At 29.7% G+C, this 23,124-nt stretch overlaps 1 protein-coding gene across 9 annotated transcripts in view; it reads left to right on the forward strand.

Annotated features, from left to right (window-relative positions):
• The window catches only part of RapGAP1 (Rap GTPase activating protein 1), a 247,916-nt gene that overhangs the window by 167,773 nt on the left and 57,019 nt on the right, over positions 1–23,124 (forward strand). For 2 of the 9 annotated variants that reach the window (XM_085185726.1, XM_085185727.1), the window contains exon 1: positions 17,573–17,778. The exons of the other annotated variants lie outside the window; for them this stretch is intronic. In XM_085185726.1, the coding sequence (XP_085041852.1) occupies positions 17,668–17,778 (111 nt within the window). In that variant the 5' untranslated portion in view covers positions 17,573–17,667. Of the gene's footprint in view, positions 1–17,572; positions 17,779–23,124 lie in introns of those variants that run through there. 9 annotated transcript variants of the gene reach the window in all.

Below are 23,124 nucleotides of genomic sequence, written 5' to 3' on the forward strand. Positions count from 1 at the left end.
GAAGTTTCTTAGTTGAAGCGGCCTGCCTTATCACTAGGTTCCCAGGTTCCTTCTGCCTAGCCAGTTATGTGCGGAATACATCTTTGTTACATAAAAAACGTTTTAATAGCAAACATACTTTTCAAATGAATCAATGTTAGGTCTATAAATTATTAAACTAAACAATTCACTTCATTTCAATATATTTAATATTTATCATCCGATTTCACTTTATTTATATAAAAATCAATTGATATTAACTAAATATTTTACATTCATATGTAGAGTTCACGTGCATCACTTCCTTTGCACATTGCCTAATGAAAAATTACAGTCTTCCTTCCTCAGGTTGCGTCTAGTTGAGATTTCATTAAGAGCAATCTTGTTTCTCTATTGACTTTCATATTATATTGGTATTTTGTAATACAGATATCTTACAATATGAAATAAATATAAATATTTATCACTTTTAATAATTTTTGTAAATAATAATTTAATAAAACTGAAAAAAGCGGAGAACGAACGAGATTTTTTTACTAAATTCTTTGTTAGATGCAAAAGATATTAGAATATTAAAAAAACCCAAGTTATCACAATACTATTAAACAATAGACTACTATAAAAAAGTAATTAAAGTAGCGTTTCACCCACAGGTATTTTTATTCTTGTCTTCAATATAAATAATGAATGATTGAATTTTTATAAGAAATAAATAAAATTGTAACGCTCTGATAACATCGTCGAGTTACTTTCTTACTGTTTGATGTAGGAAAACGATTTCGTTTAACACTTTTTGGTGCATTATGTACTGAAATATAAAAAAAAGAGAAAGAATTTTTCATTTCTTCGCTCTGGTGGATTAATTCGGCGGGAAGTGGGGAACTGTCTTAACACAAGATTCCCTCTTAATACCCTGCTGTGCGCGGGATAAAGCGTGAAGTTTCACTTCTATTCTCCACCTTTTGCGGAATTCTCTAAGTAACTCAACGCCGCGGTTTGCCTAATAGCTAGAGTGTAGAAATGAAATTATTAAATATTTCATTTTCTCGAGTAGGAATCGAACTCACAACCTGGTACGCGCCTGTGCCCCTGTGGCACGACTGACCACCAAAATAAAACATATAATATGCATATGAAAATCCAAACGTTTAAAAGATTTAAACCCATAACTACCGTATTCTCACAACTTAACACTATTACTACGGCACCATTAAGCATACAAATTATCTAAAACGATATCCTGAAAAGAGGTCATACAACTAAAAAACGTGTTGCGTGTTTCGTGATATTTTTCACTCCAATTGCTAACACTAACACATTCAAAACTGGCGACGTGAAAAGGGAAAACCCACTAATTAATGCAGCATCGTATGAAAACTCGGCCTTTTTTTTCTTATTTCTTTTAATTAGTATTTGGTTGTATATTTTTTTAAAACATGAGCGTGCTTGACATTTTTATTGAATCACTGGTTAAGTAAGGTTTTCTTAGCAGAATATAATTTTGTTCAATTGAGGATGGTAGGCTTTAAGATCTTTCTCGAGTTATTTTTTTGTAGTAACGTTAAATAGATAGTTTGTTTTTGTCATTTTCAAAAAATATTATTAATTTTTGTAATTACACTTTTGTAGGTCTTATTTGAATGCGAGATTAAAATAAATCAGATTTTAGCTGCTTAGTTAAAAAGCCTTTGGAAATAACAAATTAAGTATATCACCTCCTTTTTTTCCCTTTAATTTTTATGTTGATTTTACTTTAAGAAGTATTACAATGTCTTTATGACCAAACAAAGTTAAAAAATGACAAAAAATAAATAAAACTAACATACCGCCCATAGGTTCATAAGTTTCACAAATATTCTAAAGTAACATTTATTTTAAGATATCAGATATTTTCTAATAATCTAAATAATATGTAATTTTTTTTTATTAAGTACAATTAAAAACCGCATGTTAGTGGAAATTGCGTTAATAATATAGAAGAATAAATTGGCTCGTTTTTCTCAAGGTAATCGTATTGCAGTAAAATCCTTGATTCAATTTAGATTTCTTCTCTAGAAAACTCAGCGAAATTTATCTCATTTTAATATCTTTTAAGTAGCGAAAGTACTTGAAAGCTTGTATCGGACTGGGTTTTTATTTATATTAATAATATTAGTTATAATGTATTTTTAATATATATGTATTTTTTTATATTATATGAAGCAATGGTTGCTAGTTCGATTACAGGTCGGTAAAATTTATTTTTTTCATTTTACACGAAAATAAAAGTTACGATGGGTTCGGCCAATCAACATTCAATTCATATTGAGGGATAAAGTTAAAAAAAATACAATATTTTTTATTTCTTTAATTAAAAGTAATAAGAAGAAGAGAAGTAATCTTCTCTTCTTACATTTATAATAATAAAAGGTCACCACTTGGCTAAAATAAAAAGTGTTTGCCTACATTAAAAACACCACTAAGAAAAGCGAAATGATTTTTACGTTCTTTAAATATGTTTCCACGCTAATGCCAAAGAATTTCACAGCCCCAAATAGGCGTAATTCATTTTTTTTATTCTTCACGCTCTGCCAAGTTAACAGTTTAAAATGACAGTTAGTTGTCATTCCAATTACTGAAATCTTTGTTGGGAAGTACCTATTTAAAAGATCTACGTTATATTCAAGCGTTTTTTTTTCTTTATTTATAGATTTTAAGACCTGTCGTGTCGCAGGAGTTACAGGTTGTGAGTTCGATTCCCACTTGAGGAAATTAGATATTTAATATGTTCATTTTCATCTGTTAACGAAGCAAAGCACGGCGTTGAGTTTCGCCAACTCAACACGCAATCCGTCTAGTCAACCCTGCACATATTTTATTTCCTCAAGTGGAAATCGAACCCACAAATCGTCGCTTACACACACCTGTGCCCTAGCTCTTCTACTTACCTCATTTTCATATTTAATTCTAATTAAATTATTTTTTTAATATCATAAACCTTTAATAGTATAAGTTAAAAGTCAATAAATAAGTAGTTCATGGCTGAGTGCCTACGACGAGCACGTTCGATCCGCATACAGCTTTTGAACTCTGCTGTCAGGTCAGCGCTAGCATAGACACCACTTGGCTAGATGACAAGTATTTTGCGGTATTTACTGTTTATTAAGTAATTTACGTTATTATATATAAAAAATTATTTATATTTTTAAATATATATAAAGAAGAAAGAATAAAGCAGAAGCTGTAGTTGAGTTTCGTCACTACGTTTCTCCGATTATTATTTATCTTTTCATTTATTCATTTATTATTTTCCTATCCGTATTTGTAGGATGTAGCAGTAAAAACTTCGGCTAATAAATAACTATTTTTTATAGCATTTATTGTATAATTCAAACATAAAAGTAATGGTTAATAAGACAGAGTTATAGATTTATTTCTCTACTTCAATTATTTTTTGCTGTTCTTAGAACTAGCATCTCTACAATATAAAATATTTATATAAGAAATTTTTCTACCTTTTCCTTTAAGAACGAAAAATCTAACCTGAAATATGAAATATTTAACTCTAACATAGAATTTAGTTCTAGAGTTAAGTATAAAGAGACTGTCAACTTAACTCTCCTGCAAAAAGGTTAACGCACCGTAGCGTTGCGCTAATGGGATAAAAACTACAAGATAACATTGACAGCCCCCGTGATGAATTATAGCTGATGGCACAGTTTTGTAAAGTACCTACTAGTCTTTTGTACGCACATACGCTGTTTTGCTTTGGTTGATATCATTAAACGGTGTTTTTTGAACAGAGGGAACCTAGTGTTGAAACACTACGTTTCCAATTTTCCACGGAATTTTTCAAGGTACTCAACGCCGCGCTTTACCTCGATTCAAGTCCAGAGCGAAAAAATGAAAATATTAAATATTTCATTTCCTCGAGCGGAAATTGAACCTACCACTTGTCGCGTTTATTACATTTTAAGCGCCTGGGCCACGACTGGCCTCAAAAAATATCTCAGCTTATACTGTCTTTAAATTGTGATATTATGAACTTATCTTTGTTTCATTCATTAATAAGTATTTATTATTAATCGTTATTATTACATTACTTATATGAGATAAGAATTGGCATTCTGCTTAAGATACCTTTATTATACGAACTATTTATTTGTAAGACAACAAACACATAATTAAAAAAATAAACAACATATAAAAAAGTGAAATATTTACAGATTTCAACAAAAAATAGTACATAAAGAAAATTAATTAAAAATTCCATTTAAGTAACTCTTTTCAGTTTACATAACTACTTTGCATAAATACCTATTAGATATCTATAACTATTCGAATGGAAATTCTTTTGTTTTGCAAATGAGATGGAATCTTGAAAAGACGTCTATTCCAGTGCTTTCAATGAAAGACGTTTCAGCCATGAGATTTGAGCTCGTGGTCTGGTACTTTTGAAGTGCCGTGACCTGGTTGCGACTCAAACGGCAGGCTTCTGTAGTGTTAAGCGACACATTTTATAACTTTCTTCTTTAAATATGCTATATTTAGTATTAAATTTGAATATAACTACTTTGATTTTAAATTAAAAATTGCAATTGTTTGTTGAAATATTTTTAATTACTTATGCAAGTTTAAATTATAAGGGCAACTCGTGTTTTAACCATTTATTTTCATATTATTTATTTATAGACTTCATACAATTAAAATGAGATATTTTGGAGAAATTAATCATGCCGTTGCCTTAAATTAATCCCCCCCATTAAAATAGCGGAGTGATAGGCAGAGGGAACCTAGTGTTAAGACACTTCATTCCCTACTTTCCGCTGAATTTTTCGAGACATTGCGTGTTGAATGACAGGACTCAATGCCCTCGCTTTACCTCAACACCAGAGCGAAGGAATGATTAATAAATGATAATTCATTCCTTCAAATTGGAATTGAATCCACTACCATCGCGATTACAGTCACACGCTTATGTCCCTGTGCTACCCCAGACCTCTGGGCATTTAATGCCAATAATATTAACTAACCCTCAGTAAAGAGGAGGAACTGTTGAGTGACCCTGATTCTCAACGCATATTCTAACACGACTGCACGCAGAAACACATACCGGAACGAATTCAACGTAAAACACATATTAGTCGGCGTCACGACTCTCGTGTTCTACTGTGTAAGGTGGGGTATAACTGGACTCGTGAATTTCAATTTGATGACATTTTAAATGGTAGGTAGAAGGTAGTGGGTTCGATCCCTTCTTATGAAAATAAAATACCTATATATGGGTAACATTGCGTGATTATCTTTCCATATCTTACTAATATAGTTACTATAAGTTTCTCTTACTATAAGTTTATGAGGATGGATGGTGATGATGATGATGTCACCCAATAATGCTGAACAGATTTCGATGAACTTTACTTTATATTTATTAGATATATCAGAAAAATATAAAGGCGTATATTTAGGTAAAAAAAATGTATAATTTATCTATAATATAACAATAAGCGGGCGAAGCCGCGCCTGGACTGCTATTGTATATATAATTAAGCTTTATACTAAAATACAACTAGGTTACATACATAAAATATAGTCTTATGCCATAGAGTACTGAAACATTATGCGTCGTCACGAGTTTCCTGTTCAGGATAGAAGAATGCCTACATTGGCCCATCTATACTTCTACATATATTTAAGTACTTCTATAGAGAACTTCGATATATAGGTGTTCTTCTTCATATAGAGAATAGCTTCAATAGAATGAAATGTTCCACCACATGTTCCTTTTACAGACATTAGTGCTTTGTAAGCTTTTCTATTAAACGTTTTTAAGCTTTTTGAACTCTACTGAATTAATAAAAGTCATGGTATATATGACTTGGGCCAGTCGTGTTGCAGCGGTAGCGAATGATTGTAAACGTGAAAGGTTGTGGGATCGATTCCCACCCAAATGCTCTAGTGTCCAGTGGCGTTGAGTTGCCGTCAGTGTCACCGGAATTGCGCGGAAAATGGTGAACGGAAGCGTCTTTATGGGGATGGAGTGTCTTAACTCTAGGTTCGGGATATAGAAGCGATTGGTGTGAGGCTAAAAAAAGTAATGGCACATATAAATGCTTACACTTAAAGTTTCACTAAGATGTAAAATATAAAAAATAAATATAAAAAAAACTTTAAAATATATTTTTTTAATATAGTCAAGACAACAAAAGTAGCATAAGGATCAAAGTGACATAGAAGTTTAGCTTTTAGTTGGAAGTTGCTTCCCAGCGATTTGATCTGATTCTTCTCTTCTGTACCCCCAATTCGAAATTAATGAGCAGAAGTTGTGCCGTTTGAAGTACATCTAAAGTTTAAACAAAGCAAAGGGCCCTTTGTGGTTTTAATCGTCAAGGTTATTACAAGTTTGGACATTTTGCAGTACACTTGTACCAACACTTGCTAAGTATTCTATATAGATTATTATATAGGATATAAATACACTATTAAATCAAAATGTCTTAATTTTGCTTTGTTGGTAATGTCTTTGTTATCTGCGATGTCTTGATGTATAATAAGATCTCGAAATAAAAATTATAACCCTAACGACTTTTTAAAGTAACACCTATTATTATTTACAATATTACTTTTATTTCAAAGTTCAATATATTCTGTAATTTGGAACGGAGTGCCTTAACACTAAGTTCCCTCTGCCTACCTTATTGTAAGCGGAATGTAGCGTAAAGCTTAAGAATCGAAATATAAAAATATAATAAACCTTTCTAACTTTTTGCTTCATTTATTAAAATGTATACATAGACGGCTAAAAAGTTTACACATAAATATATTTGAACTGAAGTATTATATAAATCTCGTTAACCAAGTTACGCAAGAATAGCACTTAAATTTAACTGGCGGTCAATTACGATTCTTTACGATTATTCCTAATCGTGATTGGTGTTTTAAAACAAACTTTTATTGTACGATTCTTTTACTGAAATTCTAAATAAACTGAATCAGAAATAGAATCCGTAATGTTTCAGTTGTAAAGTATTTACTTTAAACGAGATGGTTGTCTGTTCTATTCTGACTGAAAAAAGTATTTGATAAAATTAGTTTTTCAGCGATTAACGGGTTATATGGTGTGGCGTTTAGCTCCGCTTATTAATACACTATATTTAAAGAAATTATAATAAACATGTCATATCTACATATATTAATGCGATAATAGTGCAGTTGCACCTCTTATCGCAAGAAATATAGGTCATCTATATATTGTAAATAATAAAAACATATAAGTTTCTTTAACGATTACATAGAAAAAGTGTAATCAAAGCTTTTGAATTATGACAGTGATATCAAAAAAAATATTTAATTATAATTGTAATATAACATGATATAAAATATACGTAAGTATAAAAAATATCTATTAAGCCTTTTCTCGTATATTGATATTATAAAAATAATATTCGCGTTGAGTTTTGCCACTTAAATCGAAAAGTATCTAAATGGTTACGGAGTGTCTTGACACAAGGTTCCATGTAAGGAATACAGCATGAAGCTAAAAAAATATATGAAACACTAAATATGTTAAAATACAATATTTTAATAATAATTTTAATAATTATTACTTAATTATTGTAATTGAATAAATATTTACTAATAATTTCAATAAATATTACTTTGAGTATCCGTCTGTGCGTTAATTTCCAACGTATACGACTATGTTACTATCATATTTTGGACGTAATTATAGTAAGGTTCTTTGTGCAATGGCCGTTTCTTACACTTTCTCAATGTGGCGAGTAATGGCGTTTTCTCGGTTTCTCCAGTGTAAGTCATGCAAAACTCGTTAATAGCTAACTATTCTTGTAAGCAGAAAAATGGCGTGAGAATGTAGGCGTATGTAAAAACTAATTTAAATGGTTATAAAATTTCAACATTTACTCTTGATTTTGAAATGAATTAGTGTGTTTTTTTATAACACAGTCCAAGCTTGTTTAGGATATTAGAAATATAATTTCAATAATTTATGGTTTTTAGGTTCTTAGAAGAATATATTACAAAATATTGACTTTATTTATTTTTTACTTTCGAAACATACTCGCTAGTCGCTACAAACCAAGAAAATTTGTTTATTCTTTTCACGTTTAATATTTAGTCTCCTTAGATTTCTAAGAAAGAAAACGGAGAAATTTCACATACAAAAATGATAACATAAAATAATATAAATTTTCTATCTTATAGTCCAATATTTTTATAGTATACGTAGAATGTGAAGATGACGTGTTTAGTATAGAGACAGGTATCTCTTAGCTTTTGTGCTTAGTCAGCTAATGCTAACAAAAGAGGGGTGCGCGCTCGAGCGCCGTGCGAAAATAATTTTAGGGATATTTTTTTCTCTTCCGGGAAAGCTTAAGAGAATTATTATTAATCTTTATTCTAAGATAATTTCAGAAATATCCATTTTATATATTTTTTTTTCATATTTTTTTTGTTATTTCAATATTTTTTTAGGCAGAGGGAACCTGGTAACCTAGTGTTAAGATACACCGTTCCCATTAGGATACTTCCGTTCCTCATTCTTATAATAATAATAAAATGCCTTCCTATATAAAATAATATTTTAATTTACATGTTTTTTCTATTAATGTAGAAATTTTATTGAAATTTTATTCACATTTCTAGAGGCGAACTGAGAGTCTGTAGTATCTACTTGAACATAAAAATATAATTTTATATTTGAAGTTGTGAGAGAAAATACTTTTATAAATTTCATATAAAAACATTTCGAACACGCTATTTTGTATGTCATTCACTGAGATCAAAAATAACAAAGGTGAAATTTACATATTTTGGTAAAAAAACTTTTGTATTACAATAGCAATGAATAATAAAAATATTTTTACATTTTTCAAAACGTGAAGTGAAGAAAATTTTGAGTGAGTCAACACCAGAAAAAAAATAATGAAAATATTAAAAAGATAATCTATTTCCTTCAAGTGGAAATCGAACCCACAAGCGTCACGTTTACAATCACGTTTGTGCCACATATTTTAATTTAAAAAATGGTGTTTTACATATATAAGTGGTTCCGATCGCGCCTTCGTAGTAGGAAGGTATGCATGTATTATAAATATTCCTTTTTAATAACTACTTATTATTGATAACTGCATTAAAATCTGTACAATACTTTAGAAAAAAAAGGGTACACGGAGTAAGTATTAAATTTTGTTCTCATCAATTGATTTTAAATGTTTATTCTACCGTCATAAATTTCCTACACATAATAAAACCATAAGTTGATCTATTTAACCCATTTGTGTATCGTAAAATAAAATAATATAGGACAATGAAAACGTTACGAATGCGGAACATACACATGTTCGATTCACATATTTAACTAGCGACCCAAATGCGGCTTCGCCCGCTTAAATTTATTTTTATATTATAGCTAAATTATACAAAAGTGCTTACATAAATTGTGTGATATATAAACTGTATTACTGTTAAAGTTTCATCTAAATCCGTTCAGTAGTTTTCCGTGAAATTGGAACAAACATACATTCTCAATATAATATTAGTAGGATAGCAAGATAGATTCACATGTTTATATAAAAAAAAGCAATTAAACTATAAAGAAATATAAACCATATGCTGTGGGAAATTATTGATAGTCCCGATAGTGTTGCCATGTTTATTTGTCTTGCAACATCTTGAAGTCTTGCATTTATTTGCTGATTCTTGCAATACTGTAATATTACGCAATGTTGTTATACAGAAAATTAATAGTCAGTTACCAATCCTGACGTTATAGCCTGTGAGGTAAGTTAGTTCAAATTTCAATATAGATTCTAAAACTAAAGTTTGACAGATGATGCGAGATGACCAACAAATCGTTAAAATACAAAGATTTGGCTATAATTTCGCGGAATTCTTTTTTATGTAAAAATCAGTCAAAATTTATACGTTTATTTAATTACTTTGAAGACAGTCGTGGTGTAGGGGGGTAGTCGTGTGATAGTAAACGTACTTATTACTTAATATTTTCGTTTCTTCGAACTGGTAACGAAGCAAAGATCGGCGTTGAGTTTGGCCACTCAACGCGTAATGCCTCCAAAATTTGATGGAAAGTAGGGAACAGAGTGTCTTAATGGGGAACGGAGTTCGGTTCCCATGTACGGAATACAACATGAAGTTAAAAAAATATTATAATATTATACATTTATACATTCTATACACACATTATCGTATTAAGAAACTATATATATTTTTACTTGCTAAATATTAGATATTTTTCATATATATTAATATTCAATATTTCTGTTACAGGTAAGTGACTCTGATATGGCATGGCTTACGAAACACCCACCAGGTTAGTGTGTCATAAAACAAAGCTTACACTACAATTGTGTCAAAACGTTATCTAAACTCTTATGCAAACCTGTTATAAAGATAATAATCTTAACGAAAATTGTTTTGCCTTAATACCCGTAAAATTTTGTATGTACCGACGATCAATTTTCTATGGTGTGTCGATATGGTAAACGCCATAATATTCGTTTATTCTGTTGATGAAACAAAGATATTGTACTAACTTTATAAGGACTAACGATCCGTTTGTGGCTTCGCCCGCTTGATTTACGTTATAATTAATTTACTAATATTATTAAAAAAATATATAATTTTAAAAACAATGTCTACACCTTTACTAAAAAGTAAAGTTTGGGCCAATTGAATAAAATAGTTATCTATAGCAATTTTATCGGCCAAAATTAAATGTTAAGGGGAGCTTCTCGAAATACAAAATGAAAACAGCAATTGATTCGGTTAAGCCGTTTCTGAGATTAGCGTGAACAAACGCATAGATAAACAGACAAAATTGAAAAAATAATAGTTTATGGTTCTATTACGTTACTAAACGCCACCAGTAACATTTTTATTTATACATCTTCCACGTACAGACACATCCTTATTTTATTATAAGTATAGATAGATTAATTTAATTATTACGCTGGATTAGCCTTACAAAGGAAGAAGTTTACACATTATCTAAATAAATAATTAGCTACGGCAATTTCTTAAAAAAAAAAAAGACTATAAACCATTATATCCGCGATGAGGCGAGCGAAGGTCGCATCACGTCATCACACGATTCTTGGCTTTATATCTAACAATTACTTCAACTAACTTAGAAATATATGAAACAAGTTAACAAATGTAAACTTTTTGTAAGCTACTGACATGTTATTTTTAACCGACTTCTGTAAGAAAAGGAGGTTATCAATTCGACTGTATTTTTTTTTTTTTTTTTTTTTATGTTTGTTACCTCATAACTTTTAACTGGGTGGACCGATTTTGATAATTTTTTTTTATTTGAAAGGTATAGCTTCCCGAATGGTCCCATTTTTTTTGTCCATGTCTGACAATGGTATCCATGAGAAAATCACATAAGTCTTAAATTTGCATTATGCATGTGCGCGACTAATAGCCGAATAACTCAATGTCGCGCCAACCGATTTTGATGATTCTTTTTTTATTTGAAAGGATACACTTCAAGGATAATTTGGTGAAAGTTTGGTTAGGTTTCTTAATAGGGTTAAAAATTAATTATACTGTAATAGTTACAAGCAAAAACTTTTTAAATTGATGTCAGAAGTGAGATTCCTGATCGTTGCATTTCTTTTCAACCAATCTCAAAAAAGAGGATGTTCTCATTTTCAACCAACTTCAAAAAAGGGAGATTCCGAATTCACCCGAATACTTTTTATGTTTGTTCTTGTCAATATACCAAAATGTAACTTTGCACAAAAATAATAGCTAATTAAATGAAGTTTTACATAGAACAATCACAACCACTCGTTGATAACCACTACCACCACCATCACCACTCGTTCAAGAAGCATCATTTTAAGATCTACCCATCACTAAAAATCGTAAAATAAATTAATTTTTAACAAAAAGAAAAACCGACTTCTAACAACGAACTAAAAAGTGAAAAATAATTATACAAAGATTTTATAATTTTGAAGTCGGTGTCAAACTAATGCTACAACACCTTTACTATAATATCTAATTACTAAGCCTGTTTGTTTTACTTGGCACCGACTTTAAAATTATAAAATCTTTATATAATTATTTTTCACTTTTTAGTTCGTTGTTAGAAGTCGGTTTTTGTTTTTGTTAAAAATTAATTTATATTAAATCAGCTTCACGCGGTATCCCGCACATAGAGGGAACAGCAGAGGTGTTAACACTCCGTTCCCCATTTTCCGAAATTCTGGAGGCATTGCGTGTTGACTGGCGGAACTAAACGCCGCGTTTCACCTCGACCACGCCTTAAAAAACAAAAAGAAATCATTTCCTCGATTATGGTTCGAACACCTTGAGCCCCTGCGCCACCACGGGCCTCTATTATGTTATTTTATTATAGTTTAAAAGTAAATTACTTGAAGTCGATTTGAGCATAAAGTTGAGACAAGAATAGAACATTAAAATTCAAATTGCATTTAATGTTAGTGTTTAGTGTTTACTTCAATATTTTGTACACACTTGCGATTTCAAATTTTTATAAAAATGAACGAAGAAATCTGATTATTTTCTTCATTTCCTACATTTTTGCAAAGAGAATTGGTGATAAATCACTTCTTATTCTTATTACTTTTTGTCCGACCGGGGAAACAAAACATATAAACCCACTATAACTACTATTGAAATTGGTTTCTTTTAAAAAAACTCCTATAATAAACCATTTTTTTATGTTATATTTATATGAGTATTTTCAACTATGTAACCCAATACTAAAGGCAGCCAAGTGTGACGGCCGTTAACGCGACATGTACCCTATTTCGTCATACTGACTCACCAAAAGACATTCGTAACATCTAGTAAATATAAGGTAAGACATTCAATAGACTTTATGGCTCTATTACATTGATTACGTTATACGTAGAGTGTTATTTCAAAATATTACTTATTTTTGTTGAATAAAAACAATCAGTTTCACGCTCTATCCCGCATACAACAGGCTAAGCAGAGGGAATTTAGTGCATTGCGTGTTTGATTGGCGGAACTCAATGGCGGGCTTTCGCCTTAGTGCAATAGCGAAGAAATGAAAATATTAATATATCATAATGAATTCCCTCGAGTGGGGATCGAACCCATAACTGTTGCGTTACAGACACATCTTTGTGCCCTTGCGGACTACGGCCTCAGACATGTTAGTTAAAAATTAACTAACAGTTAAATATTTTGACAAAATTAACTATGAAAATTTACGAGCTTGAAATCGCTTTGAAATGAAAAACCACATTTACATGGGATTTCAATTTAAGTGGTTTATGATTTTCACTTTTGTCACACAGTTTGTGGCGGCGACAGGTAATTCGTGTTTATGTCGCCATTTTAAATAAATATTCCTCTTGTTTTTTTTTATTTTCCGGATAATTTTGGTAAATTCTAATAATACTTCTAATTTTTTAAAAAAAATGTATTAATTAATAATATTAACATTATGCATAATAATAAATATTATTAAAAAAATTCTCTCTGTTTTATAAGTAATTTAGTTTTAATATTTGCTTACCAAAGAAAAATCCAGATATTTCATTAAGTAATACAGCCTTAGCTCATATAATAGCATCTTCTATAACTTATTAGTATTTATAATTTATTATATATTTCTGATTAGTTAAATAAAACATGATATTGGAACCCGTCCCTTACTTAACATAAGGTACAGTGTTTCTAAATCAGTAAAAAGTAGAGTCCTCGATCTTTATCTATATCTATATATTCTATATATACTAAACCTATACGGCGGCTATATAATACGGCGAATATTTAAAAAAAATAAGATGGAAAAAGCTGACATTTCCAGTATATTTTATAGTTAAACCCTCCTTATCTGATTAAAATCTCTATCTACCCACATTTCGTATGTAATTTTAGGCGTTTCGACCTTTATTAATATGTATGAGAGAAGATGTTACATGTTTATATAGGATCAACATTTGAACTAATGTTGCCAATGTTCGATTTATGCAGGACATTCTGGATTTAAGAATATATTACGTTTTCTGTGAGAATTTATCGTAGTTTAATCAATGTTAGGTTAGTATTGTAAATCGATACCGTTTTATAAGAAAGAAAGTTATTATGGCAAATGAGACTAGGATTATTTATTATATTATAATATATTAATAAATTACAATATTTAAAACAAAATTTAATAAGCTTGATTTATGATCATGTATTTTCAATAAATGTAGCGTCGTTAGTTTTACTTTACAACATAATATAAAACATTAGGCTCTTTCAGATTTCTTTTTTTTTTCGCTTCACACTGTATCCCACACATAGCAGGGAAGTCAGAGGGAACCTAGGACCCTAATTTAAAGACATTTCGTTCCCATTAAAACACTTCCGTTCCATATATGAGTATAGTCACAAATAATGGTGCACAAACTTCAAAATACTATTTAATTTTCTTAAGAAAACAAAAATTATAATTTTCTAGTAACATTCAATATTATTCATATAACATAGTACATGTAGATTGACCCTTTCGACACCAAAGCAAAAATAGCTGGCCCTGTTCAGTTTCCCTGTGACTGTGATATAAATCTTAAAACCGTCTCTTGAGATATGGAAAGGCTTCATTAAATATGTATGTGCTGGAAGCGCGGTCAGGAGGTTCTCGATTCTTTTCTTATTTACATAATATATAACTATATATTTATGTGAGAGGCCAGTTGTGGCGCGGCGTACAAGCGCGAGTGTAAGCGTAGTTGTGGGTTCTATTCCCACTCGAGGAAATGAAATATTAAACAAGAAAAATTTGAATCGAACTCATAGAGATAGGTGGGAAGTGGGGGGAAGTCTTAATGGGAACACTGGGTTTCCAGGTTCCTTCAGCCTACCTATGCCCGCTATGTGCGGGATACAGCGTGAAACTAAAAAAAATACACTATAAATCAACATTTTGTTAGTACTTATGTCTATTTCTATTATAAGATTCCATTTCACTGTCAGAAATCATATTTAATTCTAATATTGTTGTGAATTCACTTAGTCTTAGTTACTCCAATCGATAAAATATAATTGACAGTTTGTCAACACAGCGAGTGGCGTTCGCTTTTCTTTGGACAAGAATAATTTTAGTGATAACGCCCTTTGACCGGTGTGATTGATATTAACAAGTTCATGCATTATCATATATTATCATTCCATTTCCTATATTTTACTTATATATCATTTAATTAATAATTATTAACAGTTATAGTTAGTTAGTTTTTTTATATTTTTAAATGTATTTTTTTTTATAATAATTTATATTTAAAAATGTAAAATTGATTCACAAATTTAATAAAAGTATATTATGAATTAACAGTTATAATTAAGGCCAGTTGAGGCGCAGGAGCGTAAAGTGTGACTAAACGCGACAGGTTGTGGATTCGATTCCTACTCGAGAAGATTAAATATTTAATTTTCATTTTCTCGCTCTGGTCGAGGTTAAGCACGCTTAAAGGACCCGAAGTGTCTTAATGAAAACGGAATATCTTAGCACTTGATCACAGGTTCCCTCTGCCTTTCCCGTTGTGTGCGGGATACAGCGTGAAGTTACGAAAACTCAAGTCATCCGTAATCTGTTAAAGTATAAATTTCTCGATATAATGAAAATGGTATATCAAAGCAAAAAATGTTTTCACGCTGCATGGAGATGAGACCTTACTACCAAAGAGAGCGTTGCCATCGGCCACAGAGTAGAAATCTGAGATGAACATTATGACTTTAAATTATTAACTTTCATTTTATTATTTTATAATTTTTTATAAGTGTATTTGATAAATAGTAGTAGTGTAAGTAAATGATAAATAACAACTTGTAAATTAATAATTAAACTAAAGTGAGGTTAGGGGGATTCAATAGCTATGTAGATATTTTTAAAGTAGAATTTTGAGATGTTGTATAGTCCTTACAATGAAGGCAAATATCAAATTTACTCCTTTTTGTAACATCAGATTTTTCAATGTATTATTTTAAAATTGTAAAGCCTAGCTCCAGCTTTCATATAATGGTAGAGATATTACCTGTAATAGCACTGTTTTTCCAGAGAGACCTGGTAGGTTCCTGTAATGAAAGTAATGAGTACCCATCAACTTTAATGTTAACAGATTTACGACGTAAAACCGCTGGTAAGCACAAACTCATATGAAACCTTTAGTGGAAATTTAACTTGACTAACTGTTATTTTTAAGCTGTGAAATGAAAAACGATTCACTAGATTTTCCAGGTCTAAACTGACTTAAAGAGAAATAATGAGACTAGTACGGGGTTTTTTAATTTTGTTAAACGAACCGAGTCTAGGTTTAAGTTAAATTTTTATTTATGTCAACATTATTTGCTATAGCAGTATAGACTTAAATATACATTATATGTATATTTTAAGTATATATATGCCAAATACACAATACCTTTATAGAATTAGAATATATTTTATACTAAAATAAGACTAGAAGATTAGTAGAATAAAATAATACTATAACTTTTTTATTTTTTCGGCAGTAGGGTAGGCAGCCTAGTGTTAAGACACTCCGTTACTCATTTTCCGCCAAATTCTAAAGACGTGGGATCGAACTCTCTACCAGTCGCTTTTACAATCACACACTTGTACTACTGCGCCACTAGCTCCTAATAATGAATATAGCTTATTTCTCAGAACAACATAAAGGCTACAATTTATTTAAAGATTTTGTATATTTTAGCAATAAGCTTAAGCTGGCGAAGCCGCATTTAGGTCACGAATTATAATATATACATAAGATAAAATTTTTCATTTTTAATATTTTAATATCACTAGCGTAACTGACAGTGCAGTATAAAGAAATTCTATTGTTTAGTTTATACTGTACATACTAGCTTTTTGTTTAAATGACCTCCCGGTCAGGGTATTCATTAACTTTTCTCTTGAAGACAAGTGAAAACGCGACCTTATTACGCTGAATACTAAAATTGTAAAATTCGTATAAATAGCATTTTTTTATTGTTACAGATGTAAATTTAAAAAAATCGAATCTTTGTAGATTTATGTATTATTACTATATACTTAAATCCAGTCCAATAATCCTTATAACTTTAAATTAACTTTAAAACAAGAAAAATAACTCTACATTGTTAATATGTGACAGCAACAAATATAGCTGCCATATTGAATTCATTTGAAGGAATTGCTTCTACAGTTACTCTTGTGATGGAGAACAATCTATTCATGTTACATTATTGTATATTATTTATTTTATTACATATTTCCCCGAGTGGAAGTTGAACCTACATCCGTCGGTTACAGTCATACACTTGTACCACTGCGCCACTATGGCCTCGAAGTTATTATTTTTTTAAAGAGATATTTAAATTATAGATATTCCATAAAAGGTCATTAACTTTTTCGGCGCATGTTTCAAAATCGAATATACTTAAAAAAATTATGTATATGAAAAAATATGATTTTCTAGAATATTATTTTGAAAAAAAAAAAATACCTCTATGTAATTTTATACGTGTTATCACGTTTTCCTGGTGTCCGTGCTATCAGTGCTTCAGTACGCAGCCAGTTTTCATGTATCATTTTCCTTTGTTAATTCAAATGGAACGGTTGTTTATATGAGTGTATTTTTTTGTCATATTTTAATTATTTTTGAAAATTATTATTAGTGTTAGTTTAGTGATATCGAAATGCTTTATTCGCGTCGACGTTCTTCCTTCAGTACGCTAGTGATAGATTTATTGAAGAAGAGACATGATGAAGGGAAGGATTCCCCAATGCCCTCACCAGCTTCCGACGAGGTATTTCATGTATATTTTATTTATTTCTTATATATTTGTAAATATAGACGCAAAAAGTGGTCGATGTTCCGTTGGCCTTGGTTTACGAATCTTATCAATTTCAGATTACAAAATGATTTTTGCTATAAAACGTAGTATATGTTACGAAATTTGCTTAATATCTTGTATAAGGTCAACTATTTGGCGGTTACATTTTATTATATGTATTTTATTGGAGTTGTTGCGTGTTGAGTGGCGAAACTTAACGCCGCGTTGTTTTGCCTTGGTTTACCAGAGTAAAGAAATGAATATTAATAAATTATAATTTAACTTCGATAGGAACTGAACTCACAACGTGTATTTTAACATATCAATATAAAAATATAATTTCACAGTCAAAGCTTGAACCTGCGACCATCTAAATCGAATAAGACCATATAATTTTGTTTTATATATTAAAATAATTTATATTTAATAGTTTTCTATATTAAATTTTATAGGATAAATATCCCCAGGAAATGAGTTCATCTTGTGCAATCTTTTTGTTTCATAGGACGTCAGCAATATTAATAGAGTTGTTGGCAACGACGTTTCTTAACGAACCTGTTCACGTAGTGTTTGCCAAAACCATATACATATTATATTTTTGTTGATATTTATTTTGCGTTATGTTCCGCAGTGCGGTGTTGTGTTCCGCCATTAATCACGCAATTAGTCGTACGTAAGCTTAGTGTTTCCACTCTAGGTTCCTTTTGCCTAAATAACTAATACCTACTTGCAAATAAGTATTTAATAATTAATAGTCTATTTTTGCTGTCAACTGAATTTTCACGGTCGTTCATGTCATATGGCGAACACAAATGTTTTGGCGTCGAGTTACTATCACACTAGGTAGGTGTAGGGTTGCTATATGCGTAAAAAATATTTTATTTAAATAAATGAATGAATAGTTGAAAAAAAAAAACTTCTCCAAACGCTCTAAAATTTGTTAGAGCCTCTTTGTTGGAACATTTGAATATAAATTAATCTCCTGTAGGTACTTATTTTAACGTTTTTTTTCAATTTAAAAATAAATTTTTAGATAAAAAAAAAACAACGTAAAGTTTTAGTAATAAAAATAAATTTAAATCTAGTTAAACAACAATTATGCATTATGCAATATTATGTTACAATAATTAATATAACAATGGCAACCCTACCCGCCGGATATAGGCACTCCTGCGCAGAACAAGTTTCTGTTCCGCGCCGCTTATCTTCACCCTATTACATTTTAAACTGAATAACATTGAATTTGACTTACATTTTATACTCAAGAAAATTATTTATTATGATTATTCCACTCATTGTTAATTTTGTTTATTTTCTAAAATATTCAAGGAAAATCTAAAAAAAATTACTACTGTATTTCTATTTTTAGAAAGGAAAAAATTAAAGCATTGGCCGTGCATTAGGTATATTAAAAAAAATATACATAAATTATAATTATATTTGCCATATTTTCTATATTATAGTATATACTTAAGAAAAATAAATGTATGCTATATTATAACCAGTAAATATTATATAACGTTATTATTATTGCTTATATTAAAAAAAAAGTATGGAAATAGTCGTTTTATATTTGAAAAATCGAAAGGAGTATCAGTAATTAACAGGCACGCACTAATGTTTGACAGTGCGTTGTCATAGCAACGGCTGTTGCAGGTGTACGGAACAGATGTTATACACGACGAACTGCCTAATAAATTATTTTGCAAAATATATTTTAACCAACTTTAAAAATAAAATATTTTCTGTACTGTTTGTACTATGCAAAATGTAGAGTTTGTCCATAAAATGTTTTTTTTATTACAATAAAATTATTTTTTTTCTTATAATATACTTTTCTTTTTTTTAATATTAATTTTAAATTTTAATTTTAATATACTTCTTATAATATACTTTTCTTATAATATTCTTATAATATACTAAATAAACGTGCTCCATGTATAGAGATCACTCGTAAGTCGTAACTCAAGAAAATATTTTTATTTTTCTATGAAAATGGCTTCTACCATTCACAATGTCTCAAAATTCAGACAGAAAGCGGATTTCGGTTTATTTTAACCAGCCTTTCTGCCTATCCTGATAAGAAATAAAGCGTAAAGTTAAAAAAATATTATTTAATAAAAACCTAAATAGAATTATTAATTAAATTCTAAACTAAACACAAGTAGCGATAATAATAATTAATGCTTCACCGCGACTCGTAATTAGGTGCTTGTACTGCGCAATATTATAGGGAAATAATAATAATAAATGATTATATAATAATAGTTTATTAATATAATATTCGTAACTAACATATTAATTACGAATATTTTATTAATAAGCTATTGTCAAGGCAATTGGAAACCCCCAAACCGCAAGCATCCCTAAAAAGCTAAACATAAATCAATAGGTAAAATAATATTTAAATCCTGTGCAATATTAAACACGGATTATTTTTAAATCAATCTTTATATAAAAGTCAAAAAAAATAACTACTAAGAGATATTTCAAGGTAATAAAATGTAAATACTCTCTCTCCCCCTCTTTCCCTCTCTCTGTCTCAAAAAAAAATAACATTTTGAATGACTTACAAAATTATAGAGACGATCAAAGTTATGAATAATCAAATAATTTAATTAAACGATGAATATTTAGCTCGAAATTAACTTAACATTTAAATAACATTTTCCATACAATCAAGCCTACAAAACATTTCTGTAGACATAGTGTTAAAATTGTAGAACAATATAGATATTTGAACTTGATTTCTCTATTGTACCGCCTTCAATGATTCTCATGGCTTCTTGGTTATTATAAGATTTCTACGGAGTTCATTTTACAGTGATTTATGTGAGAACCAAGAGAAAAATTATTTATCGTAGTTTATTGTATTGGAATGGTGAGATTTTATAATTTTAGTTTAATAAAAAAGTTGTTTATCATTATTTTTAGCTACGCAGTACATTTAATACTAAAATAGTTCTTTTTATACTTGTATTTTAAAAAAATCAGCATAATTAGTATTTTTAACAAAAAAATAAAATAAAGAGTCGAATTGATACATGTGTACATATCTTGAATAATTTATAGATAAAAAATATTAAATCAATTTCAAAGAACATCTTATAAACTGCACTTTCTAAACACTTTTTCGATTAAACATGTCTAGACACTGTATAAGGGATGTTTTTTATTTTGTACGTCCAGACGTGTTAGTTTTCAATTGATTTGGTACAAACTTTATATTTACCTTTTCTTAAACGTGTATGTTCTTTATAGGTATATTATTCTCGTTTATTTCCTAGGAATCTATTAAATTAGTCTTTATATTTATTTATATTTAACAAAATTTAATAAATTATTAATTTAATAACTATAAACAAACTTAGAGTTACATCAGCCTTTAACTTGTGAAAGCTTCCTAGGGTTTTCTTCTTGGGCTTTCCAGGCTCTCTGTTATCATATCAGCTCGATTAAACACTATTAATCTGTAACTATCTAATTTAATGATCATTAAAAAAATTAAAAATAGGTTAAAGTTGCTTCTTATTTTTTTTTAATTTATTATATAAATTTAGAATTAGCTCAAACCAATAAAAAATATATTTCAATACAAGTATTGTAAAAATACAACAATCAAATTTCATGTAATTATCAATGATCTGCAATGACCGCGGCGGTTGAGAACATTTCAAGATTATCACTAAGCAAACAAAATGATAAGATACCTACTGATACTAGATTGTCAAACATTCATAGATACTTTTTTATCCATACCTATATTATAAATTCGAAAGTAACTTTGTCTGTCTGACAGACAGACAGACCTGTCTGTCTGTCTGTCTGTCTGTCTTTTACGCAATCAGGACCAAACCGCTAATTTAATTGTGATAAAATAGTCATATAGAGATACTTGAGGGTCTCGGGATGAACATAGGATACTTTTTTGTCATATTTGTATTATTTTCGATATATATCAATATATTAAAATTCTTATTAATTTGACATGCAATTTATTCTGCCATGTTAATAACAAGCGTCGCTATGCGACCGTTGCTAAGCAACGATTTGCAAGGTTTGTTAGAAAACGTCACTCAAAATGAGCTTGCTTAACTCATCTCTGTATTGAAAACTGAAAATAATTTCATAAATATGTCTAATAAATATTCGTATAGTTCAAGGGGGCGTAGCCGTGTTGGGGTCCACTAGTAATAGATATATTATAAAAATTTCAGTATTACAAAAGGTTTTCCCATAATAATGATTTTTTTTGACAAAAAAATCGCATAAATATTATAATATTGCGGCTCGTTATCAGTCCTTATCAGCATTTAGTAATAAGCTGGGCACTAAAAGGTTATTGACACTTAAAATACTAATGTTTTTTTATTTAAATGCGTTACTACAATAGTGGGCTTTAAAAGCTTATATATGGTATATAATACATTTTATATAAGATTTGTATAATTAAGTAGATTATGTAAACATTATAGCGTAGTTGGGACGTATTTGATTTAATATGATAGTTACAGGTTCATTTCTTACTGATGAGAACACTTACGTCTTTAACAAAATAAAAAAAAGGGAACATGGAACCTTGAAGTTCTCAAAGTACATACATAGACATAAAAATGAGAAATTAATTAGCTTTGTTTAATATGCTATATACTAAATATGTGAAATATGTCAATTTATTCAAAGATTCATAGTATGTAATCTACATATTATTTTATATCTCGATATAAGTATGTACCTTTGGTATTTTATTTACCAAATAGTACAAAATAACGTATAATCTATATATATAAAAGGACTTGTCCTCACTGACTGAGGTAAGACGCACGCACAGCCGTAACCGCTGCTAGCAAAAACGTGGAATTTGGACAGATATTGACTTTCGTAATCTGGACATCCACTAAGAAGGGATTTTGAAAAATTTTAACCATAAAGGGGTCAAATAGGTGTTGAAAGTTTGTATGGAAAAATCTTTAAATCGCCACCGATTTTTATAAGATTTGAAACTTAGACTTCCCCTAGGGGTGCAAATAAGCAGGCGAAGCTGCGCGCGTCCGCTAGTAAGATATATAAATTAATCATCAATAAGTCTATATAATTCGAACTAGATCAAATGAACAACATCTATTCTATTCTATCAACAACTATTCTATTGAACACAGCAATCAGAGCAACTCACTGTTCTTATAATACATTTCTATTGTTCTCGTTTGTTTTATTTCAATTAGTTATTCAGATTCATTCGACAAGACGAATGCATATTTATTAAGTTATACTTTTTATTATTAAAAATATAACGGAATACCCTTATATCTATCTATA

Source organism: Heliconius melpomene, chromosome 5, assembly GCF_056956725.1.
Source record: "Heliconius melpomene rosina isolate 202511_hmr_F chromosome 5, ASM5695672v1, whole genome shotgun sequence".
In the NCBI taxonomy this organism is placed as follows: domain Eukaryota; kingdom Metazoa; phylum Arthropoda; class Insecta; order Lepidoptera; family Nymphalidae; genus Heliconius; species Heliconius melpomene.